General features: G+C 38.3%; 1 protein-coding gene across 1 annotated transcript in view; it reads left to right on the forward strand.

The window, feature by feature from the left end:
• Positions 7,315-24,745, forward strand: part of LOC107605566 — a 37,495-nt gene continuing 20,064 nt past the window's right edge. The window contains exons 1-4 of the mRNA XM_016307482.1: positions 7,315-7,663; positions 7,762-8,069; positions 8,175-8,234; positions 8,345-8,576. Of these exons, the coding sequence (XP_016162968.1) occupies positions 7,315-7,663; positions 7,762-8,069; positions 8,175-8,234; positions 8,345-8,576 (949 nt within the window). The remainder of the gene's footprint in view (positions 7,664-7,761; positions 8,070-8,174; positions 8,235-8,344; positions 8,577-24,745) is intronic.

Raw genomic sequence — 24,745 nt, forward strand, 5'->3', positions numbered from 1 at the left:
TCGATGCCATAATTTATGTGTTGAGAAGTTTCAGATCTTTTAAGGCAGGAATGACTTAAAGGATGGGAAGAAAACATACAAAAATGGAAGGAAAGCACAAAATGGAGTTTTTGAAGAAACTGGCAGTGATGCGAACGCATGGACGACGCGGTCGCATGCCCAGCGCGAAAAGGCAGCGACGCGAACACGTGACTGACGCGGACGCGCGCCATGAGCAGAACACAGATGACGCGTACGCGTGACCGAAGCGAACGCGTGACAAGGAAAACTCCAGATGATGCGACTGCGTGACCCACGCAGACACGTGACAGACGCCACGCACCAGAAATTACAGAAAATGCTCCCAGCGATTTCTAAAACCCTTTTTGGCCCAGATCCAAGTCCAGAAGGCACAGATTAGAGGTTATAAAGTGGGAGAATGCATCCATTCATTATCATGTCTTCAATTATTCACTTTTCATAGTTTAGATGTAGTTTTTAGAGAGAGAGGGGTTCCCTCCTCTCTCTTAGGTTTTTAGGATTAGGATTCCTCTTAAAGGATTTAGAATTTCAACTCTTCATCAGGTTCAATATTCTTTTTACTTTATATTTCTCTTTTACTTTCAGATATTTTGATGCTATCCTTTAAATACTTATGTTGCCAGATTGGCTTATGAACTCTTTATGTTTAAATTGATTTTCTCTTATTAATTCAATTGAAGTATTTCAGATCATTGATTCTTATTTAGCTTTTTATGTTATTGGCTTTAATTGATTAACTGGAAGCTCTTGAGTTATCAACTATCCGTGATTGGTTGTTATGTCGGCTAAATTGACTGGTATTCCACTAACTTTAGTCTTTCCTTAGGAGTTGGCTAGGACTTAGGAATCTAACTAATTAGTTCACTTGACTTTCCCTTGCCTTCATAAGGGTTAACTAAGTGGGATTAACATCCATTCTCATAGGAGTAACTAGGATAGGACTTCCGAATTTTCATACCTTGCCAAGAGTTTATTTTACTTGTCATTTGAATTACTTGTTCCTTACTTTCAAAACCCCCAATTTACAAAACTCATAACCAATAATAAGAACACCTCCCTGCAGTTCCTTGAGAAGACGACCCGAGGTTTAAATACTTCGGTTATCAATTTTAAAGGGGTTTGTTACTTGTGACAACCAAAACTTTTGTAAGAAAGGTTGATTGCTTGGTTTAGAAACTATACTTGCAACGAGAATTTATTCTGAATTCTAAACAGTCAATCTTTAGTTCTTCAAAATGGCGCCGTTGCCGGGGAACTGCAAACGTGTGCCTTATTATTTGTTATTGTAAATATTTTTCTTTTTCTTGTTTATTTGTTTTTGTTTTTCCCTTTTATTTCTACTAGCTACCATGAATTCTCACCCATCTCACTTTGAGTTTGGTTCTAATATTGTTGAAGAGAATGAAAGCTATAGCAGGAACATGCATCAAGGTCAGAGCAATCAAAGATGGGTGGAGCCACGAGGACTTGATCAACCCTTTAGGCAACAACACCCTCCACAGTATCATAGACAAGGTCCACTTTACAATGCATACCAAGGTAATGGATATGGTGGACCCCCTTGTAATCACCAACAAGCCCCACCCTGTGCCTATAGACCATCCTCTCAACGTAGCTTTGAACCACCACACTCACAAGTTCCTTTTCACCACTCACCACCGTATGATCCTTATTTACCCCAATTCCAATCTAATTACTCCCTAACACCACCACTTCCCTATGTACCATGTTCAATCAACTCCTTCAAGCTCAAATACCCCCTTCTTTGGAGCTTCTTGCCTTTCAGAGGAATAGAAATACTCATTGTTGGCCACCTCATCTATGAGATCATGTGCCTCTTGAGCGGTTTTCATCATTTGTAAAGATCCTCTTGAGGAATAATCCAAAGCTTTCCTTGAAGGTAAGGACAAGCCTTCATAGAAATTTTGCAGCTCAACCCATTCACTGAATATTCCCTCTAGACATCTTCTAATCAGAGCCTTGTACCTCTCCCAAGCCTCATATAATGACTCTCCTTCTTGCTGTCTGAAGGTTTGCACATCCGTTTTCAATTTGATGACTCTTTGAGGTGGATAGAATTTGGCTAGAAACTTGCTAACCAAATCATCCCAGCTAGTAATGCTCTCCTTAGGGAAGGTCTCCAACCAATGTGTGGCTTTATCTCTCAGTGAAAATGGGAATAAAAGAAGTTTATAGATATCAGGATTGACTCCATTGGTTTTGACAGTGTCACAAATTCTCAAGAATATAGATAGATGCTGGTTTGGATCCTCAGCAGCACTTCCTCCATATTGACAGTTATTTTGAACCAGGGTGATCAATTGAGGCTTGAGTTCAAAGTTATTGGTATTGATATTGGGGGTTAGGATGCTACTCCCATAATGCTTTGGGTTGTGATAAACCACTATTTTATGGTTTATCTTGTGCTCATTTGAGTGGTTTTTATCAAGTCCTTACCCACTTATTCATATGATTTACATGATTTTACAATTCCTTCCTAGTGTTATTCTATGATTGGAAACTTGCTTCCTAGAGTCTTTAATGTGTGTATTTTAATTCTCCTTTATACCATTCGATGCCGTGATCCGTGTGTTAAGTGTTTCAGGCTTTATAGGGCAGGAATGGCTTAGAGAATGGAGAGGAAGCTTGCAAAAATGGAAGGAACACAAGAAACTAAGTAGATAACCAGCGAGCATCGACGCACACGCATGGCTCACGCGTGCGCGCGTCATGGAAAAATTTGTAGCGATGTGTGCGCGTGCCCGACGCGTATGCATGGATTGGAGTTTGCACATAGACGCGTGACATGCCAAGACGACCAGCAACGCGTATGCGTGACTGACGCATACGCGTGACATGCGCGATCTGCAGAAATAACAGAAAATACTGGGGGCGATTTTGGGCCGAGTTTTGACCCAGTTTCCAGCCCAGAAACACAGACTAGAGCCAGGGAACGAGTAGAGACTCAAGACGGATTCTCCTTAGCATAGTTTTAGTTTTAGATCTGAATCTAGAGAGAAATTATTCTTCCTCTAGGTTTTCTTTTATATTCACATATTCTTAGTTTTATACTTTTGGTTTGGATATTGAAGAGTCATTACCTCTGTTGAAGATATTATTTTAGTTTGTTTTCTTATTCCCTTACTCTTCCATATTCTTAATTCTTGTTTAGAGTTACAATTGGATTATTTTTAGAATTTATTAATGCAAAGGATTACTTTCACTTTTAATTAAATTGTAGTTATTGTCTATCATGTCTTCCTTTTATTCCCTATTTAATTCTATGCAATTAATTTTCATGTCAATGGAGTAGATTCCCTACTTGACATGGTGGTTGATTAAAATGAGACACTTGAGTTGGAATGCTCAAGTGATTAGTTAAATTGGAAGTTGTTGGCTAATTTTCTATTTACTAACGCTAGACCTTCCCAAGGGAGAGGACTAGGATTTGCGAATAAGAGTTAGCTTAATCACTTGACTTTCCTTTATTTAGTAAGGGTTAACTAAGTAAAATAACAACCTCTTGATACTACACTTGTGAGAATTCCAACAAGGATGGAACTTCCAATTAATCATTCCCCCAGTCAAGGCTTTTTATTCTGAATATATAATTCCCTTTTAATTTACAATTATTTATTTTTTGTCATTCAACTCTCAAATTTCTCGGAAAACTCCTGATTAATAAGATAGCACCATTTTTGTCAACTCGTTGGGAGACGATCTGGGATTCATACTCCCAGTATTTTTATTCTAATTTTGTGACAACCTTTCTAAATTGATGAGCGGATTTTTGCTGGTTAAGGACTATACTCGCAACGTATTTCTATATTGATTTCTTAATTGGCTGGTTTCCGCAACCCACCAGGTTGGGAATAGTATATGAGGCTATAACTCTTCTCTGAGGTTGACCATGGTTGTTGGCCACACCCTCATTGTGAACTGGAATGTTCACCTCCATCACTTGATCCTCTCCTTCTGATTTCTCGTCACCAATAATCCCCTTTCCTCTTGCCTCTCTTCTTAACCTTCGAAGAGTTCTCTCGTTCAAGTTAAAAGATGTGGATTCACCTCCTGACATACAAACACAAACAGAAACCAAAATGAAAATACTCTACTGCTAGAGTGAAGTTAGTGTTAGCTTAAGCAAAAAATCAAACAGTTAGTAGGCTTAGTAAAAAAATGAAAAGAAAATACTTAATCTAGACTATCACCTTACTTAATCATTGTCAATTTAAATCAATCCCCGACAATGGCGCCAAAAACTTGATGGATAAAAATTAGATTCCACACCAAAACTTACTGGCAAGTGTACCGGGTCGCATCAAGTAGTAATTACTCACAAGAGTGAGGTCGATCCCACAGGGATTGATGGATTGAACAATTTTAGTTAGGTGATGAATTTAGTTTAGCGAACAGTTGATGAATTGAGTGATTTTGATTGACAGAAGCTAAATTGCAAGTAAATAGAAGTACAGAATGTAAATTGAGCAGAAAGATAGAGTGCAGAAGATAAATTGACTAAATCTAAAGGTGCAGAAAGATTAAATTGCATGAAACTTAGAGTGCAAGAAAGTAAATGAACTGAAACTTAAATTGCAAGGAAAGTAAATAGCTAAAACTTAAAGTGCAAGAAATGTAAATTTACTGAATCTAAATTGCTTGAAGATTAAAAGTATTTGGGTGCTGGGATTTGAAATTGAACAAGAAATTTCAAACTAAAATAAATCAGAAAGCTCTGAGATGCAAGAATCTAGATCTAGATCTCAGTAGCAAGAACAGAAATGGAAGGTTTCTTCAAGAAACAAAACAGCAAGAAAACTTGAGTCAATAGTGAAATATTTAAAAAGAGATTGAAGATCGAAGAAGTGCAATGAGATTAGAAACAGATCTAAATCTCAATTACTTTTTTGATCAAGCAGAAGATAAATTGCAGAAGAAAATGAAATTGAAAATAGCAAAAGAAACTCATATCCAAATTCAATAGAATTCCTCAATCTAAATCTAAAAACCCAAAACAAAAAAGTAGAAGTTGCAGGTGAATGAAATTGAAAACAGAAAAAGAAACTCAGATCCAATTCTTAGAACAATTGAGAAGAGAGGTAAAAGATTATTCTCAAAATTAGAATCAATGAAGCTCTTCAATCTTAATTCACATTCCAAGAACAGATAGTGAAAGTTGCAGAAGAAAAGAAAATGCAAAAGGAAAACCAGATCCAATTCCCAAATCCCCAAATTCAAAACAAAAGTGAAAACTAAAATTGAGCTAAAAGTAAAACTAAAAATGAGCAAAAGGTCCTTTACAAATCAAATTAACTCCTATATATACACTTTCTATTTTGATCTTCAAAGCTTGGAGTGGGCTTTTCAAAGTTGGCCTTGAATGAGAAATCGATTTGAAGAAGGATGGGTCCGGTTTGTCTTTGGTTCAATTGAAGTGGAGGCATGGGTCCGGTTTGGCTTTGGTTCAAATTGGTTTGGTGTGTGGGAACCTCCCAGGGAAGCACTCCGTTTGGTTTTGTGAATGCTATGTTCACTCTTTGCCTTGTCATGTGCCAAGCCTAGCCCATAACGCTCACATTTTGAGCGCTGCGCTCAATTTTTGAGCGCTACACTCCTTGTCATTGATTGTGTGCCTTGGTTCCTTGGATTAGAGGCACGAGAAAGTGAAGAAAAGAGAGCGTTGCGCTTGATTTCTTGAGCGCTACTCTTCATTTTGCTTGGTTCCCCTCTTCGAGCCTTGGTGAGAGCTCTTGGCTTCCTTAATTTTCTTGGGCAAGAGCCTTGTGTGCCTTGGACGAGAAAGTGAAAGAAATAGAGTGCTGCGCTTGAGTTTTTGAGCGCTGGCCCTTGGTCTTTGGTTTGTGTTGCACCATTTAGTGCTTTCTCTTTGATGAAAGACACGCATAAGTGAGGAAATTGGAGCACTACGCTCAAATCTTTGAGCACTACTCCTTGCTGTGCCTTGCTTTGCTTTGTGCGAGCTTTCCTCCCTGGGCTTGTTACTCCACGAAAAAGTGAACAAAAGAGAGTGCTATGCTTGAGTTTTTGAGCGCTACTCCTTGTGTCTTTCATGCGCCACGCTCTATGTTCATGGGCCACGCTTTTCAAAGCGTTGCCTAAGGTCCAAAGCATGCCCAAACTTCAAAAGTGTGCCAAAAATTCCTCTTTCCACCGTTTCTTTACCTACAAGCAACCAAACAACTAATCAAAGCTCCACCAAAATCACTAGATCTTTGCATTATTTATAAAATCAATGAATTCTAGCATAAAACCTATGATTTTGTGTAAAATGAATGATGTTTGATTGATTCAAGATAACCATGAAAATCCACTCCAATTACTTACTTAAGGTGCAAGAAAGTGCATAAAACCTAATGAAACTAGTGAAAATGCTTGTAAAACTAGTATAAGATGACTTGTCATCACAGAGCCTAGAACAAATCCAGTTGTTTGTGAATTTTCTGAGGTGTTTCCTGATGACATTGAGGAATTCCCTCCTAGCCGAGAGGTTGAATTTGCGATTGAGTTGGTTCCGAAAACAGGGCCAATCTCGATTTCCCCTTACAGAATGTCGCCTTTGGAAATGGCTGAACTCAAGACTCAGTTGGAAGACTTAATGAGCAAGCGCTTTATTTGCCCTAGTGTTTCTCCGTGGGGAGCGTCGGTGTTATTGGTGAAGAAGATGGATGGGAGTATGCGGCTTTGTGTGGATTACAGACAATTGAACAAGGTCACAATAAAGAACAACTACCCACTGCCAAGGATTGATGATCTCATGGATCAGCTGCAAGGAGCCGGAGTTTTCTCCAAGATTGATTTACGATCTGGTTATCACCAGATAAGGGTGAGAGATGAAGACATCCCTAAGACCTCTTTCAGAACTCGTTATGGCCACTACGAGTACACTGTAATGTCTTTTGGGTTGACCAATGCTTCCGCAGTGTTTATGGACTATATGAACAGAATCTTCCGCCCATTCTTGGATAAGTTTGTTGTCGTCTTCATTGACGACATACTAATTTATTCTAAGACCAAAGAAGAGCATGCCAAGCACTTGGAACTGTGTTACAAATTCTGAAGGAGAGGAAATTGTATGCCAAGTTGTCTAAATGCGAATTCTAGAAGAGTGGGGTGAAGTTTCTGGGTCACGTAGTGAGTAAACAGGGGATAGCAGTAGATTCTGCCAAGGTGGAAGCAGTGATGGAGTGGAATTGACCGACCTCAGTTACTGAGATTAGAAGTTTTCTGGGCTTAGCTGGATACTATAGGAGGTTCATTAAAGGCTTCTCGCAAATGGCATTGCCGTTGACCAAGTTGACCCACAAGGACGCGCTATTTGTTTGGACTTCTGAGTGCGAGGAAAGCTTTCAAGTGTTGAAGCAAAAGTTGACTGCCGTGCCTGTGTTGGTGTTACCCAAGCCAAATGAACCATTCGAGGTGTATTGTGATGCCTCACTAAAGGGTCTAGGGTGCGTGCTGATGCAACACCAGAATGTGGTGGCATATGCCTCACGGCAGTTGAGACTTCACGAAGTTAACTACCCAACGCATGACCTGGAACTTGCTGCGATTGTGTTTGCATTAAAGGTGTGGAGACATTATCTCTATGGAGTCAAGTTTCGAGTTTTCTCTAATCATAAGAGCTTGAAATACCTCTTTGATCAGAAAGAGCTCAATATGCGGCAGAGGAGGTGGATGGAGTTACTAAAGGACTATGACTTTGAGTTAAATTACCATCAGGAAAAGAGAACGTTGTGGCAGATGCGTTAAGTCGGAAATCACTATATGCTTCTTGGATGATGCTTCGGGAGGAGGAATTGCTTAAAGCATTCGAGAACCTGAAGGTTGGAGTTCAAGAAGTGTCGGGAACTCTGTGTCTGAGTCGGTTACAAATCTCAAGTGATTTTAAGTCCAGACTCTTAAAGGCTCATCAGAACGATGATGTGTTGTCGAAGGTATTACCTGCTATTAAGCAAGGGAAGAAATGGAGAGTGTCATGGGATCCAGATGGATTGTGGAGATTCAAGGGTAGGATCATTGTGCCGGATGTTGGGACCTTGCGTCAAGATATTTTAAAGGAAGCGCACAAAAGTGGATTTTCTATCCACCCTAGGAGTACCAAGATATACCATGATTTAAAGACTATGTTCTAGTGGCCTGGTATGAAGAATGATGTGGCAGAGTATGTCTTGAAGTGCTTAACTTGTCAAAAGGTGAAGATCGAACATCAGAGACCTTCCGGGACGTTGCAACCCTTGGAGATTCTGCAATGGATTTTGTGTTGGGGTTGCCAAGAACTAGAACCGGTTTCGATGCTGTCTAGGTGATTGTGGACCGACTAACAAATTCGGCTCACTTTCTACCCATTCGGATGAACTATACTCTTGAGGAGTTAGCACGTTTGTACATAAAGGTGATTGTGAGACTTCATGGTGTGCCTACGACTATAGTTTCTGACAGGGATCCCCGTTTCACTTCGAGGTTCTGGGGTGCGTTTCAGAAAGCTTTTGGAGCCCGTTTGAGTTTAAGTACTACTTACCATCCCCAAACAGATGGTCAATCTGAGAGGACAATCCAAACCCTAGAGGACATGTTGAGGGCTTGTGTTTTGGACCAGCCGGTGAGCTAGGATCGGTACATGCTGCTAGTAGAGTTTGCGTACAATAATAGCTACCATGCGAGCATCGGGATGGCTCCGTACCAGGCTCTGTATGGGAGGAAGTGCCAATCTCCGCTATGCTGGTATGAAGTTGGGGAGAAGAGTCTTTTGGGGCCTGAGATGATAGCCGAAACCATGGAACAAGTTAAGAAATCAAAGACAAGATGCTCACTGCCCAGAGCCGTCAGAAGAGTTACGCCGATTAGAGGCGAAAGCCCTTAGAGTTTGAGGAAGGAGACCATGCTTTCCTTAAAGTTACTCCGACAACAGGAGTATGTAGAGCGATTAAGACAAAGAAGCTGAACCCTCGATACATTGGTCCATTCCAAATTCTAGAGAGGGTTGGGCCGGTGGCGTATCGAATGGCTCTACCACCTCATCTTTCGAACCTGCACGACGTATTTCATGTATCGCAGCTTCAGAAGTATACTCCTGATGCTAGCCATGTGTTATAACCGGAATTGGTTCAGCTAAAGGAAAACTTGACTCTGCCGGTGACTCCGGTCAGGATTGATGACCCAAGTATTAAGAAGTTGCATGGAAAAAAGGTTTCATTAGTGAAAGTGGCATGGAGTCGAGCCGGTGTTGAGGAGCACACCTGAGAGCTTGAGTCAGAGATGTGAGCAGACTACCCACACCAGTTCTCAGGTAACTAAATTCAAATTTTGTGGGCAAAATTCCCATTTAGGTGGGTAGAATTTAAAATCCGGTTAATTAATAGCTAATTAACCCATAAAATAAAATATATTCTCAAAAGTAAGAAATGAGGTTTTTATGGTTTAATGTTGTAGAGAAATTCGAAACGAGAATTTCAACACCAATTTTAAAGAAAACGGCCCAAGATTGGGCCGAACGGGCCAAACCGGGCCAACCGGACCTGTGTTAGGCCCTTGGTTCAGCCCAATGCCCCACTTAATGAAGGGCACATCCCTTCTTCTCCACCGATTCTAAACACACACGCCGAAAACACTTGGGGGAGGAAGGAAGAACATGAACCCTTGTTCCTATTTCACTTCTAACTTCAATTGATCATATCTTTTCGCTCCGAGCTCCGATTGATGCACCGTTTACGATCACGCGACCGTGGCGTCGAGCTCTACAAAATCCACCCAAGTAATCTTGAGGTAAGTCATAGAATCCTCTTCGAATTCTCAGCCCTCATTTTCGAAAATTTGTGGGTAAAGTGTTGAGATTTTTGAGTTTGGATTTTGTAGGCTCAAATTAACTTGAAGGGAAGGTTTTATCTAGCTCCCTTGGTGTTTGGATAAGGTGAGAATCTCAACCCTAATCTAGAGACTTGAGATTTAGTGATTTAGTGATTGAGTTATTGTGTTTTTATATGATATTGTGGCTTAGGCTTTGTATATATGTGTTTTGGAGCTTGATTAGTGGTTTTGGAAAATTTTGGTGTGGAATCCCAAGCTTGGAAATCTGTTGGTGAGGCTTTGGAAACCTTTGAAGTTGATTTGAGAGTGTTCCGGGTGGAACGGGAATCGGCCAAGGTATAGTTTCGGTTTCCTGTATCTAAAATGTAATGTGGTGTGAAAACGTAGGCTAGAGACCCTAGGGTAGGAGATGAATCATTAATGATGTGGATAGTTTGATATGAATTTTGTTGTTATATGTGAATTTAGTAAATTACGGAATGATGATAAATGTTGGTACCATTTGTGAAAATTGGGTGTGATATGGTTCGATATGTAGAGTTGGTGATAGCATTGAGGCTCTTGTTGAGGAGCATGAGTTGAAATGTGAATTTGTTATGTGTGGATATATATATATATATATATATATATATATGGTGATTGGTGGATTGGATATTGTTGGAGATTGGGGTGTGAATTGTTGATTTTGATGTGGGAATTGTCACCTCGAAATTTGGTTAAATATGGTAGATTTGGTGGTTTGATGATTGAATGAGTGGATGTAAGTATTTGGTAGTTAAACATTGAGTTTGGCTGGTTTTTGAATGAGTTGGTAAGTATATGTTTTGAAATTGGGAGTTTATGAGTTTTGGTAAAAATGAAAATTTGATGAACTTCCACGGATCATATCATGAGTTATTGTTTTTGAAACTTAATAATTTTTATATCAAATAAAAGGCAATTTCATAAGCTTCGAAATGGTTTAAATTTGGTTGAAATCTGATTTTTGTGGAAGGAGATATGATTGTGAGAAGTTTGGGCCAACAATTTGAATTCTGCAACTTTTGCAGAATTTGTGATCTCTGGTTTGTGTGCGGACGCACACTCGGCGAGAATTTGGTTCCTGTGTGCACGCATAGCCTTGTGCGTACGCACACGTAAAGACAAGGCTGTTGGTGGCAGTGCTAGCACGCCCTGTGCGCACGTGAGACCAACGAAAGATTGCGAGCTATGCGTACGCACAAGCCTATGCGCACACACGCGTTGGGAATGACACACTGGTGGCAACACTAGCACACATTGTGCATGTGCCCCCACCCTAAAGATTTTGCTTTCTGTGCGTGCATACGGACCTGTGCGTACGCACACGTCTAAAAATATTTCTAGGCGTGCACACGCACACCCCTGTGCGTCCGCACGCGACCCAGTTCTTCTCTAAAACTTTGTTTTCAATCTCTTCACATTCCCAACAAGCTCGTAACCTTCCGGAATGTTATTTCACACTTATAAACCTCCAATTTCATTCCTTAAGTCTTAATTTGTTGTTAAATGCCTAGTGATTAAGAGAAGGCTAGGAAAGGGGTAACTCGTGGGGGAAGAAAATGGATGTAATGATGAGTATGATGTATAATGATGATGTGAGCGGTTGGGAAGGATGGTGGAGTGCTGAATATGTTTTGAGCCGAAAGGGCTGAGTATGGAATTATGATTGGTAGGCTGGAATGGCTGAGATGTATACTAATGTATGGCTGTGATTATTGCATATATGCTGATTATTATGACCGTTGTACTTCACCTACCTGAGATATGAGTTTCCCTGGGTGAAAGCAGTGGCTAGCCACCACGTGCTTCAGGTAGAGACTCGATACTCTACTAACCCTATGTTGCAAGTGTGGTCGGACACTGTGAAAGTTCCGGATGAGCTTGCCCCCGTGAATATACACTAGTGAGGTTGTTGGATATAAATTATGATTATGTTTGTGGATAACTCGAGTTGGGGATGCGCGACAAAGGGACAGTCCAATGGTTAGCTACCAGGACTTGTCGGGCTGGCTTTATAACTGACAGATGAGACTCATCAGCCACTAGGACAGGCATGCATCATATGCATTATATGTGATTTTTCTGAATTGCCTAATTGACTGCATCATTACTTGCTACTTGCTTAATTGTTCTATCTATTTCCTACTTGTACATTTCCTTGTTTGATATACTTGTGCTTGCATTTATTTCGCTGTTGGTGGTTGGGAGGTTTGCAGGATTTGGAAAGAGGATATATATATATAGTTAGACCAAAGATCCTTAAGTTAGTCGCCTATTTACTTTTGTCATAGTTTAGTTCTGTTTACACGCTTTGATTATAATTTGGAAGTTCTAAGATTGTCTTTGGCTTTCCCAGGACATTACATGTTAGATATTTGGGCACTGTTACCATGCTGAGAACCTCCGGTTCTCATCCATGCAGATTTTTGTGGTTTTCAGGTGCAGGACGTGAGGCTCCTCGCTGAGGCATGCTGGAGACCTTTGGTGCACGAAATTGTGATCATCAACAATGGTGCCAAAGGACTTGGAGCTCTTAAACGTGAATCACACTTTGTCACAATTCCGCACAACTAACCAGCAAGTGCACTGGGTCGTCCAAGTAATAAACCTTACGTAAGTAAGGGTCGATCCCACGGAGACTGTCGGCTTGAAGCAAGCTATGGTCACCTTGTAAATCTCAGTCAGGAGAATTCAGATGGTGATGAAGAATTAATAATTAAAAGATGAATAAACATAAAATAAAGATAGAGATACTTATGTAATTCTTTGGTTGGAATTTCAGATAAGCGTATGAAGATGCTTTGTTCCTCCTGAACCTCTGCTTTCCTATTGCCTTCTTCCAATCATTCATACTCCTTTCCATGGCAAGCTTTATGTTGGGCATCACCTTTGTCAATGGCTACTTTCCGTCCTCTCAGTGAAAACGTTCCAAATGCGTTGTCACCGCACGGCTAATCATCTGTCGGTTCTCAATCATGTCGGAATAGGATCCATTGATCCTTTTGCGTCTGTCACACGCCCCACAATCGCGAGTTTGAAGCTCATCACAGTCATCCCTTCCCAGATCCTACTCAGAATACCACAGACAAGGTTTAGACGTTCTGGATCTAAGGAATGGCCGCCAATAATTCTAGCCTATACCACGAAGGTTCCAATCTTAGATTAGAAATCCAAGAGATACGCATTCAAGCCATTGCTAGTAGAACAGAGGTGGTTGTCAGGCACATGTTCATAGGTGAGAATGATGATTAGTGTCACGGATCATCACATTCATCAAGTTGAAGAACGAATGAATATCTTAGAGAAGAAGTAGGCGTGAATTGAATAGAAGAACAATAGTACTTTGTATTAATTCATGAAGAACAGCAGAGCTCCACACCTTAATCTATGGTGTGTAGAAACTCTACCATTGAAAATACATAAGATAAAGGTCTAGGCATGGCCAAATGGCCAGCCTTCAAACGTGTCTAAGATAGCATAAGACTTATCAAAGATGAAAATACAATAGCAAAAGGTCCTATTTATAGAAAACTAGTAGCCTAGGGTTACAGAAATAGGTAATTAATGCAGAAATCTTCGTCCGGGCCCACTTGGTGTGTGCTTGGGCTGAGCATTGAAGCTTCCATGTGTAGAGACTTTTCTTGGAGTTAAACGCCAGCTTTTGTGCCAATTTTGGAGTTAAACGCCAGAATTCTTGAGCTGAATTGGAACGCCGGTTTGGGCCATCAAATCTCGGGCAAAGTATAGACTATTATATATTGCTGGAAAGCTCAGGATGTCTACTTTCCAATGCAATTGAGAGCGCGCTAATTGGGTTTCTGTAGCTCCAGAAAATTTACTTTGAGTGCAGGGAGGTCAGAATCCAACAGCATCTGCAGTCCTTTTTCAGCCTCTGAATCAGATTTTTGCTTAGGTCCCTCAATTTCAGCCAGAAAATACCTGAAATTACAGAAAAACACACAAACTCATAGTAAAGTCCAGAAGAGTGATTTTTATTTAAAAACTAATAAAAATATAATAAAAACTAATTAAAATATACTAAAAACACACTAAAAACAATGCCAAAAAGCGTATAAATTATCCGCTCATCACAACACCAAACTTAAATTGTTTCAGTCATAAAACTTTGAGTGGTTTTGATTAGATCAGAGACAATGGTTGCTAAATCAGAGTGGCTTTGCTTAGAATTCTCTGTCTGTTGCTGAGAAGATGATGGAAAAGGCTTGCTATTGCTAAACCTGTTTCTTCTACCATTATTGTTGTTGAAACCTTGTTGGGGTCTCTGTTGATCCTTCCATGAGAGATTTGGATGATTTCTCCATGAAGGATTAAAGGTATTTCCATAGGGTTCTCCCATGTAATTCACCTCTTCCATTGCTGGGTTCTCAGGATCATAAGCTTCTTCTTCAGAGGAAGCTTCCTTAGTACTGCCTGTTGCTGCTTGCATTCCAGACAGACTCTGAGAAATCATATTGACTTGTTGGGTCAATATTTTATTCTGAGCCAATATGGCATTCAGAGTATCAATCTCAAGAACTCTAAAGAAACTAATTGAGGCTTAAGCTCAAAGTTGTTTGCTCCAATGGCAGGGATTGAGATGCTTCTCCCATTGAAGTCGGGAGTAGGTGCAGTAAAGTCACCAAGCACCTTCCTTGCATTGTTGGCATTATTGTTTTCGGCTGCCATGGTTTTTTCTTCCTTGAAAAGCTCTGTTAGGCCCTCTAAAGAGAATTGTTCTTTAGCTTCTCTTAGCTTTCTCTTCAAGGTCCTTTCAGGTTCAGGATCAGCTTGAACAAGTATGCCTTTATCTTTGTTCCTGCTCATATGAAAGAGAAGAGAACAAGAAAGTATAGAATCCTCTATGTCACAGTATAGAGATTTCTTGAGGTGTCAGAGGAAAAGAAGAATAGAAGGAGGAGGTAGAGATGAGAGAATTCGAACTTATTAAAATAATAGGGTTCGAATTGCACCTTGAGGAGGAGTGTTAGTTCCTTAAATAGAAGGATGTGAAAAGAGGGGAAGAATTTTCGAAAATTAAAGTAAAAGATTTTGAAATAATTAAAAGAAAATTTTGAAAATTTGATTGATGATTTTCGAAAACTAAAATTGGGAAAGAAATTAAGTGATTTTTGAAAAAGATTTTGAAATTAGAAATCAAAAAGATATGATTGAGAGTTAATTTTGAAAAATATGTGATTGAGAAGATATGATTGAGAAGATATGATTCAAGAACAAATTAAAAAGAGAAAGTTTTAAAATTAAAGTTGATTACTTGACTAACAAGAAATTAAAAGATATGATTCTTAAAATTTAAAGTTTGATCCTTTCTTAATAGGCAAGTAATAACTTGAAAATTTTTGAAGTAAATCATTAATTTTAGCAAGGATTTTCGAAAATAGTAATAAATAAAAAAAATGGAAAGAAATTGATTTTGAAGAGATATGATTGAAAAGATATGATTTGAAAAAGATTTGATTTTTGAAAAATTATAAAGATTTGAAAAAAATTTGAATTAAAAACAAAATCTTCCCTTTAGTGTCATCCTGGCATTAAACGCCCAGAATGGTGCCATTCTGGCATTAAAAAGATATGTTTTGAATGCCCAGCTTTTTCTGTTTGATTCCTCTGCTGAATATTTTAAATCTTCAATTCTCTGTATTGACTTGAAAAGACACAATTTTAAAGATCAGAGCAATGAAATCATCAAGAACAACTTCAAGATCAATGAAGAACATAATGCATATATTCGAAAAATGAAAGAAGAATAAAAACATGCAATTGACACCAAACTTAAGAATTGATACTAGACTCAAACAAGAAACATAAAATATTTTTGGTTTTTATGGTTTTATAAATTTTTTTGTGATTTTCGAAACTTATATGGAAAAGAAAATAAAGAGATTCAAAACTTTTAATAAGAATTCCAGGAATCATGCAATGTAGCACATGTTCATAGGTGAGAATGATGATGAGTTTCACGGATCATCACATTCATCAAGTTGAAGAACGAATGAATATCTTAGAGAAGAAGTAGGCGTGAATTGAATAGAAGAACAATAGTACTTTGTATTAATTCATGAAGAACAACGGAGCTCCACATCTTAATCTATGGTGTGTAGAAACTCCACCGTTGAAAATACATAAGAACAAGGTCTAGGCATGGCCGAATGGCCAGCCTTCAAACGTGTCTAAAATAGCATAAGACTTATCAAAGATGAAAATACAATAGCAAAAGGTCCTATTTATAGAAAACTAGTAGCCTAGGGTTACAGAAATAGGTAATTAATGCAGAAATCTTCTTCCGGGCCCACTTGGTGTGTGCTTGGGCTGAGCATTGAAGCTTCCATGTGTAGAGACTTTTCTTGGAGTTAAACACCAGCTTTTTTGCCAGTTTGGGCGTTTAACTCCAGCTTTTGTGCTAGTTTTGGAGTTAAACACCAGAATTCTTGAGCTGACTTAGAACGCCGGTTTGGGCCATCAAATCTCAGGTAAAGTATGGACTACTATATATTTCTAGAAAGCCCAGGATGTCTACTTTTCAACGCAATTGAGAGCGCACCAATTGGGCCTCTGTAGCTCCAGAAAATTCCCTTTGAGTGCAGGGAGGTCAGAATCCAACAGCATCTGCAGTCCTTTTTCAGCCTCTGAATCAGATTTTTGCTCAGGTCCCTCAATTTCAGCCAGAAAATACCTGAAATTACAGAAAAGCATACAAACTCATAGTAAAGTCCAGAAGAGTGATTTTTATTTAAAAACTAATAAAAATATAATAAAAACTAATTAAAATATACTAAAAACATACTAAAAACAATGCCAAAAAGCGTATAAATTATCCGCTCATCAACCTTCTTTTGGTGGAGATCCTTGTATCTTGGGATTTTATTTTGGTTATTATATGCCTGTTTAGATACTGTGTTCTCCACTGTATATGTATTTTGTATCACCTCCTCTTAGAGGTTATTTTGTATATTGTCTTTTGGGTTGTCTTTTGGGAATTTCCTTACTATATATGTATGTATACTGTATGCTCGGACCGGTTATCTTCGTAAGCCAAGTCCCGAGTCTTGATATTTGTATTTTGGCACTCTTTTTATATTTCTTCGTTTTAACTCACTCCTTGTCTGTTCGTTTACGTTATCAATCGGAGTGTTGCGCTTTTGACTTAAAACGGTTTTGATTTACCCACTTTTCTTCAAAGGCTCCTAGTTATGATCATTTTTGCAATACTATACGTACTAAATTTTATTTTAGAGGTCGTAATACCTCGCCACCTCTGTTTTATGACTTAAGCATAAGACTCTGTGTGGTAGGGTGTTACAACCAGGGTGGTAATTTTCTGCATGATCCATTCATCTGAGGGACTACTAATGATTTAGTGGGAAGAGCAACTGTTACCTTCTCGTGACAAGCACGGAAGACGATGACCACAATGAGGGATAGCGGAAAAAGACCGACTGAGTAAGATGAGTGGTTATAGGCCGCGACAAAGCTCGTGACTGGAGATTGAGGTGCGGGCCTGGAGCAAGACGAACAGACAAATATCTCCAATGTAAATGACGGCGACAATCAGAAGCCCAGCGGAGGCGATCACGGTGGAGGAAACTAGGGTTTCCCTCTAAGGAGATGCTCGTTCTTCTCTGAGCAACTGAAGGGCTTACTAGGCTCGCTCCAGTGCCAGTTCATCTTCAAACCTTTCTTACATGTTTTTACCCGTGAATTAGAGAATCACTTACAACAACATTTTAAGCCGCAACTTGTTGGTATTTGTGTGAAACCTAAACAGCAAAATAAAACCAACAAAAAAGAATAATACTTGAAGCAATAAGCAAAAGAAAAGAACTCAATCGTTGAAAACTGAAGCCCATTAGTGTTAACTCCACTTTAGAATTCAATACTCATAATAGAAACAGCTTTCATATGGAGGAAGAACAAGAAGAAATAAGTTGACTTTTCCTACCACCAGGCACCTGACGTTTAGCAAATTCCATGCCGATCCACTTCTCCGAGAGCCACTTCTCAAATATTTGTTTCTTTTTGTGGCGGCACGTTGTTGAAGATATTTGTGCTTTCTCATCATGCTTCCTCCATATATGGCTCATCCCTGCTTCTCTGGATTTCTAAAATCTTCTGGTTGGTGGTATGAAGTGAAAACTGAGGAGGAAGAGGAGGATCATCAGAGTATGTGGCGGTGATGGCGGTAGTGAGGTGAAGAAAAACATTAAGATCCCTGAATTTCTTTTCTTTAGTTGCTCTTAAAATTTCAGTCACCAAAAGTAAAAGGAAAGAGAGGGAATCTGATTTTGAGAATGGATTTGGGAGGGAAAATCCCCGCTTCGGAGCCTCTGAAAGTAACACTGTTCTTTGCCATGCGATGTGTCGTTACCATGATGATTTTAAATTGGATGGGACACTACTCAAGTCTATTGTACTGACCTACTTAAATATTATATTAGCGGTTTAACATATTCAGTGGCTTTTTAAGAGATTAACTTTTCTAATTTTAATTTTAATCTTATAAATTGGATATAATAATTTAAACATTAAAAATAAAAAATGTTATAAACAATTAACTATTTATAGACGTTATTAACTTTACTTATCTATTTTCAATAGTATTTAATTTGAAGTAGAGATAAAAATTCATATTCAAAATACTCTTTATATTCATACATAATTTCAATTGGTGAAAAATATTTTTTAAATTTTATATTTAATTTTTTAAACTCTTTATTTTTATTATTTTTTTAAAACATTAATTTACATTTTTGTAATATCCTTTCACCATATTAAACACTATTCTCTCTCTTACTATATACTATTCTCTGTACACATACCTGTTATTGACTATTAAATCACCTTGGCCTTCTTTCTGATTTTTTTCTTCTCCTGCTACCTTCTTTTCACCCGATCGTTATGAATTATCACCACGTATTATCATCGCAACTTTTACCCTTGTCTATTAATATAATCTACAACCATCTATTCTGTTAACTTTTATGAGTTATTGAAGATTTGCTAGAAGAATTAAAACACAAAACATTTAAAATTTTTGGCCAAATTATCAAAATTTGATGTTAGTAATCCCTATAAAACAATATCAAAATTTATTATTTCGAACTAAATTAATAAAAAACAGCACATAATGTAAGTTTTTTAACTAAAAATTTATATATTTAAGTCGTAGTCTAATATAGTACATTGAGACAAAAGGCAGTGACGGAGAAAAAATATCGGTAAAGATTTTCACAAAAATTATCGCGTTGCAAGTATAGTTCTAAACTAACAAATTATCCTCAGTCAATGTTTAAATTGTTTGTCACAAATACAAACCCAATAAAATAAACCGAAGTATTCAAATCTCGGGTCGTCTCTCAAGGAATTGCAGGGAAGTATGTTTAGTATTGGTTATGGGAAAGTATATTTTTGGGGTTTGAGTTTAACAAGCAAGGAATGTAAATAACAAGAAAATAACTAAGAACTAAGAAAAGTCCTAGCAAGGGTTGAGAATCGGAATTCTTATCCTCATTATCATTGTCAATTGTGATGGTAATTGCAAATTGCTCTAACTTAGTTAACCTCTAACAATTGAAGGAAAGTCAAGTGAGCAAATTAACTTGAGTTCACAAGTCCTAATCAAAGACTAGAGTTAGTGAAGCTCAAGCCAACTAGCAACTTTCAATTACCAAATAACAAGAGACTTTGACAATTCAAGAGTTTCTAAATTACTCAATCCAAGCTAAGAACGTAAAAAGCTAAATTAAAATCCACCCAAGCAATTTATCAAAGACTTGGTAGGCACAAAATAAAAGCACGATAAATTTAACAAGGGATATTAAATCTAAACAACTAATTGCAAGCATCAATGACTAACAATTAAATGGAGTAACAATGAACATGGAAAACATAAATTGCATTAAATGAAATCTAACGTAACAAGATCTCATAAACATAAAAATGGCGAAAAAGGGAAATTAACAAGAGAAGGAGATGAACTAAAGTGCTTAAACAAATAAAAGTAAAAGAAAACTAAATTAAAGGAAGATTGAACCTGAACCTAAGAATAAATTGAAAGAAGACACCCTAAAACCTAGAAAGAGGAAAGAGCCCCTCTCTCTAGAAACCTACATCTAAAACCTAAAATTGTGTGAATGAAAAGTGAATGATTGATTCCCCCTTCCTGCTCCACTCTGCAGCCTCTAATCTTCACTTTCGGGCTTGAAACTGGGCCAAAAGCAACCCAAAAATAACCCCCAGTGTCTTCTATTTAATGCAGCATGTGACTCTCTATCACGCGTATGCGTCGTTGGACTTTTCACTGGCCACGCGTAGGCGTCAGCCACGCATGCGCGTCATCTGTCGAATGCACCAGTCATGTGTACGCATCATTCGCGCGTGCGCGTCACTACCATATTCTGAATTTCTCAACTTCTTGTGTTCCTTCCATTTTTGCATGCTTCTTTTCCATCCTCTAAGCCATTCCTGCCCTAGAAAATCTGAAATCACTTAACACACATATCACAGCATCGAATGGTAATAAGAAAGGATTAAAATTAGCAAATTTAAGGCCACAGAAGCATATTTTCAATCATAGCATAAAATTAGGAAGGAAAATATAAAACATGCGAATTATATGAATAAGTGTGAGAATAATGGATAAAATCCACTCAATTCAATACAAAATAAACCATAAAATAGTGGTTTATCAATCTCCCCACACTTAAACATTAGCATGTCCTCATGCTAAGCTCAATAGAAGCTATAAAAGAGGTGAAGAGGAATGGTAGAATTTATGAAATGCAACCTATCTATATGAATATAACTAAATGAAAAATGCTTTTACCTACTTTGTTAAAAATAAATCAAATTCTCCAAGAACAAACATGAACTGGATTCCACTAACTCAAATCAGAAAATGAAATACAAATAGACTTGCAAGAAGAAAGCTCGTGAAAGCCGAGAACAAAGAATCGAGCATCGAACCCTCATTGGAAGTGTATACACTCCAATCGCTCAGGTGTTTAAGGTTCAATTATCTCAATTCTCTACTAATCTTGCTTTCTAAGACTTGCTCTTCTCCTACCAATCAACAAACATTTAGTGCACAAACACACATATCAAGAGGTCTTTTCAAGGGTTGTAATGGGGTTAGGGTCAAGGTAGGATTGTATTTGGTCAAGTGGACTAAAATCTAAATCCTTGATTAACCTAAACTTCCCACCTAACTTTAGACAATCCATGTAATCAGAATATAAAATCTAACTATCCATTAACTATGTTTTACCTCATATTCATGCATCCAAACTTGAGTACAACTCATATGCATTGCTATCACCATTTACTTTGGGGCATTTTGTCCTCTTTTATTTATTTGCTCTTTTTCTTTTCTTTTTATCTTTTTATCTTTTTATTTTTTTCTTTTCTTTTATTTTTCTCAATGCATATGATTAAGATATTGAATGCAAGAATATGTGCTCAATATTCTTTTCACATTTTCACAAAAAAGTCTAGCATACTCAATTCCCAAACCAAATATTTCCAAACCCAACTTTCCCACACTTAAATCATGAACACTTTTACTAGTCTAAGCTAAACAAGGATTCAAATTAGGGTCATTTATTGTTTTTTGCTTAGAGTTAATGATGTGCTAAAGTAAAGAACAAGTGGGATAAAATAGGCTCAATCATTAGTTTGCAAAAGATAATGAAATGGTAGGGCCATATGAGTATGTGAGTTATAGTGAAACAAAGGCTTCAATAACGTAAGTGTATGCATACATCAAACAATGCAAATATAGAATTAAGCAAGACAAAGATCACAATTTTAGAGAGAATAACACACACCAAAATAAAACATTGGTTGATAAGATGCAACCAATCAAATAGGCTCAAAATCTCACTGGTTTTGTGTGTTTGAGCTCTAAAACCATGTTCCAAAATAAGTTTCTTCAAGCAAGTTCAATAAAAATTTTAATTTAAATTGGTGAAATGCTATAAAATAGTTTCTTAGAAAAGAATTCATCACTTCAACTAAGTAGTACATAAATGCAAGCAATTAACTACACATGCAATCTATTATGCAATGCAACAACTAATCGAACAAAGAAAAATAAGAATTGGTGTTGAAAAGAAAGTAACTAACCCACAGAAGTCGGTATCAACCTCCTCACACTTAAAGATTGCACCGTCCTCGGTGCATGCAAAGATATGCAAGTGGACGGGTGACTACAACAGATGCGCTTTCTCAAAAGATTGTGCGGAGAGACTTGTTGTGCCCCAGTTAGAAACTTTTCCTTTTCCCTCTTGGAGGCCAGCCTGAAAGGAGAGAAGAAAAAAGAAGAAGAAGAACCAACAAACAAAGATATGCAAATAAATAAAATATGGGTATGCTAATGCCAAGTAATAATGAGGTTCTCAACTACATGGTAGCTACAACATATGAGTAAGAAAACAATAGAAGCGAAGGGCATTTCAAGTAAATAGCAGACAAGTCGAGAAGCACCAAAACAATGCACGAAATAGTCAACAGTTAAGTAAGAAAATTCAACTCTAATGGAAAAATAGCAAATTTAGAAAAAGACATGAAAACAAGTACAAAATTAAAATGCAATGAATGAAAGTATGTAAATGCAATAAACAAAAGAGAATAAAAGAGAATAAGGATGAGAAGTTAAAGAAAGGAAGAAGAAAGTAAGAAGGGAACAAGAAAAGGAAGAAGAAAGGAAAGAGGAAAGAATAAGAAAGGAGAGAAGAAAGAAGAAGAATAGAAAATAGGACGGGACACGTAAGCGCCGCCCACGCGTACACGTGGGTTGCAGGATAAGGAAGTGACGCGTACGCGTCAGTGACGCGTACGTGTGGATGTGAATTGTGCTCCGCGCACAATACTCGCACAGTAGCAGCCCATCTCTCTGTTTGTAGTACTGGACAATCAAAATTTTGAATCGACGCGCACGCGTCGTCCACGCCTACGCGTGGATGGCAAAAAACGCAAAGGACGCATACGCGTCAGTGACGCGTACGCGTGGGGTTGGCTATACGCCTAGCACCCCACCAGCACGGCCCTGGCACAACTCTCTGTCTAGGCCACGCGCTCGCATCGTCCCAGCACCGTTTTTGCATGGTCCATTTTATGGGGTTCCACGCGTGCGCGTCGGCCATGCGCACGCGTGGTATTTTTTTTAAATTAACAGGCTACCAAAGTAATATCAAACATTAATAAACAAGTGAAATCATAATGTAAACCAAATAAACCTAACTAAAGATGAAAATTTAACTTATTACCAATATAAATAAAAGAGAAAATAGAAAGAATTTACCATGGTGGGGTGTCTCCCACCTAGCACTTTTAGTTAAAGTCCTTAAGTTGGACATTTGGTGAGCTCCTTGTCATGGTGGCTTGTGCTTGAACTCATCTTGAAACTTCCACCAACGCTTGGACTTCCAATAAGCTCCAACATTTTCAAATGATTTCACCAAGCCTTAATGAAGTTCTTCACAAGCGTTGAGCTCCCATAGTTGATTCTCTTGTTTGTCGGGATCCCAAATCTTGTTTCTACACTCGTCGTTAAGTGGATCATCATTGTTCTAATGGGTGGCAAGTAATCTGAATTCTCAATGAAATATCAAACTCTTCTCTTAGATCCAACCAATTGATCACTAGTCCAACCTTTGCATCTAGCTCTTGAAATCTCAACCTTGATGAGTCTTGATTTGCAACTCCAACCACTAAACATCTGTCTCTTACGCTTCATTCCACAAAGCCTCCTAAGTTGGCCAACTCTTTCAAGAATACCAAACTCAGTGGGATAGTAAAGTGAATAGAGAGAAGTTTTACCCACTCAAATGAAGTAGACGGCAACTGGTGCACGAAATTGTGATCATCAACAATAGCGCCAAAGGACTTGGAGCTCTTAAACGTGAATCACACTTTGTCACAATTCCGCACAACTAACCAGCAAGTGCACTATGTCGTCCAAGTAATAAACCTTACGTGAGTAAGGGTCGATCCCACGAAGATTGTCGGCTTGAAGCAAGCTATGGTCATCTTGTAAATCTCAGTCAGGCAGATTCAAATGGTTATGGAGTTTAAGGTGATGAAAATAAACATAAAATAAAGATAGAGATACTTATGTAATTCATTGGTGGATTTCAGATAAGCGTATGAAGATACTTTATTCCCCTTGAACCTTTGCTTTCCTATTGCCTTCTTCCAATCATTCATACTCCTTTCCATGGCAAGCTTTATGTTGGGCATCACCGTTGTCAATGGCTACATCCCGTCCTCTCAGTGAAAATGGTCCTGATGTTCTGTCACAACATCGGCTAATCAACTATTGGTTCTCGATCATGTCGGAATAAGATCCATTGATCCTTTTGCGTCTGTCACACGCCCCATAATCGCGAGTTTGAAGCTCGTCACAGTCATTCCTTCCCAGATCCTACTCGGAATACCACAGACAAGGTTTAGACTTTCCGGATCTCAGGAATGGCCGCCAATAATTCTAGCCTATACCACGAAGGTTCCAATCTTAGATTAGAAACCCAAGAGATACGCATTCAAGCCATTGCTAGTAGAACAGAGGTGGTTGTCAGGCACGTGTTCATAGGTGAGAAAGATGATGAGTGTCACAGATCATCACATTCATCAAGTTGAAGAATGAATGAATATCTTGGAGAAAAAATAGACTTGAGCTGAATAGAAAAACAATAGTACTTGTATTAATTCATGAAGAACAGCAGAGCTCCACACCTTAATCTATGGTGTGTAGAAACTCCACCGTTGAGAATACACAAGAACAAGGTCTAGGCATGGCCGAATGGCCAGCCTTCAAACGTGTCTAAGATAGCATAAGACTTATCATAGATTCAAAGTACAATAG

The sequence above is a fragment of the Arachis ipaensis genome, chromosome B01 (assembly GCF_000816755.2).
Source record: "Arachis ipaensis cultivar K30076 chromosome B01, Araip1.1, whole genome shotgun sequence".
NCBI classification, from domain to species: domain Eukaryota; kingdom Viridiplantae; phylum Streptophyta; class Magnoliopsida; order Fabales; family Fabaceae; genus Arachis; species Arachis ipaensis.